The sequence below is a fragment of the Saccostrea cucullata genome, unplaced genomic scaffold (genome assembly GCF_032062105.1).
Source record: "Saccostrea cucullata isolate Sc308-1 unplaced genomic scaffold, CSIRO_AGI_Scuc_v1 ctg1322, whole genome shotgun sequence".
Taxonomy (NCBI): domain Eukaryota; kingdom Metazoa; phylum Mollusca; class Bivalvia; order Ostreida; family Ostreidae; genus Saccostrea; species Saccostrea cuccullata.
The window spans coordinates 396,050-404,554 of record NW_026930818.1 but is presented as its reverse complement, the minus strand read 5'-3'; the positions used below and the strand labels follow the sequence as shown (position 1 = coordinate 404,554).

Sequence of the window (8,505 nt, the reverse complement as noted above, 5' to 3'; positions counted from 1 at the left end):
ATTACCATTCAAAGGTTATGGCCAAAATAAAATTTTGGAATTTTTATGTAAAAGTTGGTCAAACTCCAAGGTCAAGATTAAAAGGTCAACTTGGTGGTACTCAAAGAAAGTTCTTGTCACAAGGAATACACATGTGAAATATGAAAGTCAAAGCTCCACTAAATAAAAAGTTATGGACATGGTTAAAGTTTTTGCTTACAAAAAGACAGATAGACAGCTAGACAGACAGACGGACACGACAAAATCTATATATCCCCGAATCTTCGATTACGGGGGTATAACAAAAAATAATAACAGCTGAAAATTAAAGTGCAAATTCAGTAAATTGTAATTCTTTCTATCCCCCTTTTTTAACATGAATGCAGTTTGGTTATGTACGTGGTTATGTACATAAAAAGCGATAAACAGTTGAACACTAATCACAGGCCTTTGGATCGCTTAAAAATTGTATTTTGTAGGGCCTAATGGTTTACGGAGAGCCCCGCCCACTTTTTTAATCGGGTTCGTAAGTCAATCTCGGGGACACAACGTGATGCTCACGAAAGAATTTTTTTGGACATTTTAAAATTTTTCACAAAATTATTTACATTTTACCAATGTATATGAAGACTTTTTTAAACATCAAGACCCAGTAAAAAAGGGAAAATTATTAATACAGGTGAAGAAATAAAGCGAAGTTCAATGCATCACGGCTAAATGTAATGTATTTTTCAAGATGGCGGAATATGGGAAGTTTACCACCGAGCAAATTATAATGAACATTTCTGTTGGATGTAACGTATCATTAAGAAAAGTCTTTTGAAGAAAAAACGGCATTTTTAAAATATACTAAGTATACCCGGATTGTAAATTTGACATGGAATCACTAAAATTAACACCCCAAGAACAAACATTTTATGGAGAGTGTTTTCAAACTTGTGATGTGGATGGAAATGCAAGAATTAGCAACAGTAGAGCATCAAACTTATTTATGTCTTCAGGCCTCGGCCCCGAGGTGCTTCTTCAGGTAAGTTGTCAACCTGTTGAGACGTTCTACAGACTAATAATAGCATCTGGACGACCACATGATCAAAGACAACTGTTTCTTCTGCAGTGTTCTGGTCTTATCATAATTTTTACAAACTTTCCTAGAGCTCAATTTTTGTTTGTTTCGTTTCTTCAAATATTTAAGTACATTTTTATAAATTTTCATGAGGTGTGCCAAGTAATTGAATTACCTGACTATGCGCTAAGAGACTTTGCACACTTACAAACTTATTCAGGTCTAGCCGTACATGTACTGGTTTGGGGCTGTAGATATCAGCCTGGGTAGTTAGAATGATCTAACTGCATCTCGGTACAAGCCTTCACCACAGTTAGAATACGTCCCATATACTTGCAATGTAGCAAAGCGGAGCAGATCGGCTCCGAAATGATTTTGAAGAATATAAAAGGATTTACACTGGAAATAGCAACAAAATTAATCAAATCAAACCTTTTTGAGATTGTTTATGTCTTTTATCCCCAAAATTTTAATCCATATAAAGACGAAAATTCAATTAATTTTCTCAATGTTTTTCTCTCGCTTCAAATTTACCTGCCATGTTTTAATACATTCGGAACTCTCTAGATTGTTCGTAGTAAATGCACTGAGTATGAGTTATCGGCCTTGTTTCTTTTGCTACATTACGAATACACGGAACGAATTCTATTGTTAAACCGGGTCTGTAGGACAATATCATTTAACGATAAAATGTTCTATCTACAGCCTGGGTAGCTCCATTGGTTGAGCACCTGAGTATTGATGCAATGGTCTTGCACCCATATTCTCTTTTCCAATTACAAATCATTTGTAATGCTGTCCAAAGCATAAGCAACACAGTCGTCATGAAGGGTAATCTAGAACAATAATATTACATGTGTAATATATATGCATACAGTTTATTATAAATTTGTCAAATTGCAGGTTATAGTGTTTCAAAGAAGCCAAATAAACCTACTAAAATCAAAGCTTGTGTCTGTCAAATAATAAGGTGGATTAAATAAAAACAACCAAACAACAAAAAATGCTTGTAACTTCTGACTTAACAAACTTTTAGAATGTAAGGGACTCCCAGAGTATCAAACTTACAGTAAAGAGGCTTTTTCATAGTTTTTTCATTTTGACATTATCAAAGTATTCTTATGATAACGATAAAGACAACTTGCAGAGGCACTAGTAAGAAACATAACACCCCACCCCCCTAAGAAAAGAAAGAACCCATGACAGTTGTTTACATTGACAATTTGGGGGGGTTAAATGTTTTAAATGTTAAGACAAGAGGGACCATACATTTTTAGTTGAAATTTTACAGATATCTTCAGGAAATGTGCCAAAGCTATTACACATATATTTTATAACCTTGGTATTAAAATGAAAGAAATTAAACTATCAATCTTTAAATCAGTCTTTAAAATAATTAGATTAATATGAAGAGTACCAAACATTACCAAGTTTATTATTGAATGAACGTGATGAATAAGAAGTGTTTGTGTTTGTTTTCTTTAAATACCCATTTTATTTTTTTTTAATTTCTAGATGAAAAACATAAAATAAAATCAAATATTCTTAAGCCATATAGCATGTTCAGGGAAAAAAAGAAAAGTTTGATATTTTCTTTCCCTCCTACATCCTGCTCTGAAATGTCAGAGTTACACCCGGCTAACACTTGATCAATGACACAATGTCTCAACAAAGCATTTTATAATCTCTGAGGACAAATTGACTTGGAAGAGAGTCAGATGAATAGAATGCTGAGCCAAACTGTAGTGATATGCCTCTAACTCAGATAAGCTGGGACTTAAATATGTTTTATTTCTCTGTGTTGATTATTTTATTTCTTCAGCTAGGAAACATATTATTAGGCACATGAAATAAAAAAAGGGAGAGTGATGATACATGATCAATATTATTGACTCTACATACAATATTGTATCTATTATATTTTATCTTTTTTGAATACTACTTCTTTGTTTTTTTTAATGTTATTGTTTATTGGTAGTTTATACTACTTGTTTGTTTTTTATTAAATGTTATTGTGTATTGGTAGTTTTTATCATTCCCTGGTTTAATTGATTGAAATGAATCATTGCTAAGTATAGTTAATATGTCATCATGTGTATGAAAATTGAAATGTATTATTGATCATTGATTGACAGCTGACTGACAATTGAAAAACAGTTTGTAATTTGTAATAGTTAGTCTTGAATTAGGATTTTGGTATGATTTTCTTTCGGTCCTGACAGGTTTCATATTTGTGATGATTTTGACAGATATCAGAACTCTGTGGAGCCAAGAGACTTGGACATTTCGGCCGGAGTCAGTTTTACATCGCCCTGAAGCTTATCGCTGCTGTTCAAAATGGCTACCCACCAAAACTGGACAGTCTAAATACAGGTAAGGACAAATCTTAAACACTGGTCATCCTAAATACAGGTGTGGTGGTCTGTCAGGTACATTTGCCGGTGGCCAGATAGCTCAGTCGGTAGAGCACCTGACTGGAAATTCAGGGGGCCCCGGTTCTAATCCCGTTCTGGTCCGCTGCATTACCTCCTCTCCTGTTTCATTTGGTGCCGTGCCATGGAACTGAAAGGTGAGAGGCCTGCCCGAGATGAGCCTGGGTTAGCGCCTTTGAAGACCAAAGACCTTTAGGGAGGGAGGAATGTGGTGGTCAGCCGGATGCGATCACCACAAGCTAGATAGCTCAGTCAGTAGAACACCATAATGGAGATTCAGGGGCCAAGGTTTGAAACCCGGTCTCGTCTGCTGCATTTTTCTCCTCTCCCGTTACCTAGGTAAGAACATCTTGTGTAGTTTTAAAATAGTCTAAATACATGTAGGGTCAGATAGGGTAGTTTTAAACTGGACAGACCAAATACAGGAAAAGACATATATTGAATAACAGGAAATTTTTGATAGAGTTTATGATAAGAACAAATTGTGAAGTGTCGAACTGGACAGTGGAGGGAAATTCTGTCATCTCTTCAAGTATCCCAGCCCCATTAAGCTATTTCCTCCAGACTGACCAACTTTCATAAGATCATTGATGTACTGTAGCCTAGCAAATTATTTAAACATTATTTAGTATAATTTCTGTGTGTTAATAAAGTAATAAGATTTGCTATATTGGAAAAAATGCACAGTGTAGTTTTTTTTGCAATATTTGCAATGGTTAATTAATTATCCCTTTGTAAAAAGGGAAATTAATTTCAGTGTATTTAAATTGCATAAAGTTTGCAGTAAATTGTACTTTTGGGCCATATTATAAGAAAATAGCATTTATGGACTAGAAATCTCACATAAACAGGTGGCTTTAAAAACTGGTTCTTACTAGTTATACCCCCCGCAAACAAAGTTTGGGGGGGTATATAGGAATCACCTTGTCCGTCTGTCCGTCCGTCTGTCTGTATAGCTGTCTAGCTGTCTGTACAAACATGTCCGGTCTATATATTTCTTAAGGAAGAACATTAGAATCTACCACTCCACACAAAGATTGCCTATGACCCAAGGGTGTGTCATGACCTTGACCCAAGGTCATTTGGGGAAGTTCAAGGTCACTGGAAGAAAAATTTCATAATTTGTGTCCGGCCCATATCTTTCTAATGGATAAACTTGGTAGGTTGTCATTTCACGCAAAGATTGCCCATGACCCAAGGGTGTGTCATGACCTTGACCCAAGGTCATTTGGGGAAGTTCAAGGTCACTGGAAGAAAAATTTCATAATTCGTGTCCGGTCCATATCTTTCTTATGGAAAAACTTGGTAGGTTGTCATTTCACGCAAAGATTGCCCATGACCTAAGGGTGTGTCATGACCTTGAACCAAGGTCATTTGGGGAAGTTCAAGGTCACTGGAAGAAAAATTTCATAATTTGTGTCTGGTCCATATCTTTCTTATAGATAAACTTGGTAGGTTCTCATTTCATACAAAGATTGCCCATGACCTAAGGATGTGTAATGTCCTTGACCCAAGGTCATTTGGGGAAGCTCAAGGTCACTGGAAGAAAAATTTCATAATTCTTGTCCGGTCCATTTCTTTCTTATGGATAAATTTGGTAGGTTCTCATTTCACACAAAGATTGCCCATGACCTAATGGTGTGTCATGACCTTGACCCAAGGTCATCTGTGCAAGTTCAAGGTCACTGAAAGAAAAATTGTATGATTCATGTTTGATACATATCTTTATTATGGAAAAACTTTCCTCTGAAAAACCCAGCAGGGGGTATTTTGTCCCGTTTGGACAGTTCTAGTTTAATATTAACGGATTGATAATCTGGTAAAATTTTGAATAAAAATATTTACAAAAATAGAACAAGTATATACAGGTTTCAAAGAATAGAAAATAACAGCTAGTATAGGGGTACATTCAGTGTTTGTTGTTGAATGACTATATACACTGTATTAACCAGTGTGAGCAGCGACTATCACAGAATAAAAACTCCAAACAGAAACTACTGAAAATAAATGATACAGGGTAGATTACTTATGGTGTAAACTGATGCCTCTGATACAAAGTTGGGGTGTCAGATGAAGTCATTGAATAAGAAATTATTCTAACTATGTCAGAAAGGAAAAAGCTAGCGGAACATTATTGTAACCAGAGAGAGAGAAAGGAGAGAGGTTTTATATGTATTTCATGTTTACAAACATATGGTACTTCGAGGCTTCTTTTTGTACAACCGTATGCTCTTTATTTTGAATGTGTAAGAGCTTATTGAATTGCAAGTCCTTGATGTGTTTGTTGGCATTTATATCAATATTGGCTTCATTCTGCAATGTTTTTTCTCTGAATGTCTTGCATCCATAGTTATTAAGGATTTCACTGTACATGCCTTGTTGAAGGTAGGAGGGATGATTGCTCTTAAGGTACTGATAGGGACTGTGTTTTCTAAGTTGACAAAGGGGAAGGGTTTCTGAAAACATCTTGGGGAAAAAATATAAATTTTAGGGATGGATATAGAGTAATGATTAGTAGCTTTTAGTTTAACATCCCTGCCCAATGGTTAAATGCATTTCAGATGAAATGGAGCTATTAAAATTTACATGCTGAATGCAGTCAGGTGTAATCAAGTTAATGAAACTTCTGTTAGCATGGCTAGACAATAAAACTCCGGTTCTGTTAAGGAATTATTTTCTGAAGAAAGCTTCTTTTAAAAAATCATTGATTTTTGCTCTTGTTTATGAGGAGCATATTATATTTATAGACTGTCTTTCAGATTGCTTATATTTAATTTGTTATTCAAGTAAAATTAAATTACCTGTACTTTAAAAGAAAATAGAGAATTTTTCAATTTTGATGCTTTTAGTTTCTTAGAAAATAAGTTTTCAATTTAAATTTCCAAACTAAAATTTTTAGATATTTTTCAAGAAAGCAACAGTTGCTGAGGCAAGATTACATACATGATCATATTGTTTCAACAAATTGCTGCATGTATCCTGATGCTTATAACAAAGCACTGAACATTTATTATGGGCTAAAGAGGAGATGAATTAGCTTAAAGATGGAATATATTCCAAATTCTTTATAGGAGGAAATTATTCTGAATGTCTTATTACAGTCTTAAATAACATGTAGAACTAACACTTAGTCTTTTGATCTCTGTACTTCAAATGGTGAGGAAAAATCTAACTTGATCAATAATCCCTTTAAAATGATTTATTAAAGCTGCTGGTTTGGTAATTTCTTTATCTACATTGACACAGTATTTTAAATTTAAAACTTAGAATGACCTAAATAACAGCTGCTGAAATTTGAAAATTTATACATGTATTTGCATTTGATAATCTACACTATATTACTTTGTGTGACTTCTGACATCACACTATAAGCTGAATTATAACATGATTTCGGCTTTGTCTCAAAAGAAAATTCTGCAGTTTGCTAAGGTTGACGTACATTGTAATTTAGGAATGCCACACATAGATAATTAACAATCTTACATTTGATGAAAGGAAATGTCATAGAGAACTTTTGGCTGTGTTATTGATCTTGTATCTGACAGAAAGTGATGTCTGAAACTGATGAAGTAAGTCTGTGTTAGTTAATTAAAAGTATTCTGTCTGAGATTACAGAGTATTGCAAGGTGCCCCTGTTAATAGAAATCAATGATGGTTTAACAAAGTAAAAGTGTGTCAGTCCCAGGCTTGGTTTGGGGAGGTGATTATTAATTTACAGCTAGAAGGTAGGGTTTTGTCGTGATCCATCTTAATTATGCTAATTATTTTTGGAAGAAGATTTTTTTATTGTAAGACAGGTAATTTGTTGAGATGTATCATGACTTAAGTTTTTACCTTTAATTTTTCGTGGTTTGCGATTGTCTTGAAAGTTTTTTCCCCTTGTTTCATTTCACATCGAACAATTAACACACATTGAATTTGTAAACTGTATGATTTGTAAAATCTCTGAAAAGAGGAAATAAAGATGTAAACTTCGAACAATTAACACACATTGAATTTCAGTCTCCAGAATATTTTCAAGTCTTGTCATATTTTGTAATAAGACTTATTGATAATCCATTTGTATTTTTTGTTGCAACTGATTTCAAAATGCCATTGTAAACTTTCCATATTCTCTTTAAATAAGTGGACATGCAGGCACAAGCAACAATCCCTTTTCTCTGCGTTGAGTAAAGAGGCTAAGCCCTACCCCAATCCAAAGCTCCACTTCATACCTCCACTTTTAATCAAACATTTCCCAATTTCTGTACACAAGAGATAAATGTACCGGTTTTCTCTTTCTTAATGGTCCATTCTCAATGAAGCTTAACTAAGACTAAGCTTTAGTGCAGGGAGCAATTGATTTTTTGTTATGTTTCTCTTATGATAAAAAACATCATTCAGTCAATAAATACACAAATCATCCAGTTACCCATACCAAAAAAAGGTACAGATTAGGCATGCCTATTCTTGATAAAAATAGGCACAAAAAAGGTATACCTAAAGTATACAAGTTTGGAACCACTTCTTCAAGTATAGGTAGCAAATTGGTACAAAAAAGGCATACTAAAGGTATACTTTTCAAGGATTTATTTTTTCTATTTCACATATAGGTACATTTTAGGCACACATAAAACATTACATTGAGAAGTGAGGCATACCTAAAGTATGCCTATACATGTGCTAATATTGTACCTATATTTAAAAACAGGCACAATATAGGTACTCACAAAGTTCAGATAGGTACATTTTAGGTATACCTAAAATGTGCCTACATATCAAGCAATTAAGTACATTCAAGGCTGTGCCAAAAGTATGCCAGAGGTATACCAAAAGTATACCTACAAGGTACCTATATTGTACCAAAAACATTAATAGGCACACTTTAGGTACTAAAAAGGCACAATATTGGCACATCATCTAACTAGACCAGTAGGTACATTTTAGGTATACCTAAAAAGTGCCTACATATCAAGCAATTAAGTACATTCAAGGCTGTGCCAAAAGTATGCCAGAGGTATACCAAAAGTATACCTACAAGGTACCTATATT

At 34.2% G+C, this 8,505-nt stretch overlaps 1 protein-coding gene across 4 annotated transcripts in view; it reads left to right on the top strand.

The window, feature by feature from the left end:
• Window positions 1-685: 685 nt before the first annotated feature.
• LOC134230241 (ralBP1-associated Eps domain-containing protein 1-like) overlaps window positions 686-8,505 on the top strand; it is a 52,096-nt gene continuing 44,276 nt past the window's right edge. For 3 of the 4 annotated variants that reach the window (XM_062712013.1, XM_062712012.1, XM_062712014.1), the window contains exons 1-2: window positions 686-1,006; window positions 3,292-3,415. In XM_062712013.1, coding sequence (XP_062567997.1) covers window positions 857-1,006; window positions 3,292-3,415 — 274 coding nt within the window. In that variant the 5' untranslated portion in view covers window positions 686-856. The remainder of the gene's footprint in view (window positions 1,007-3,291; window positions 3,416-8,505) is intronic. The other variant, XM_062712015.1, reaches the window with a different exon arrangement.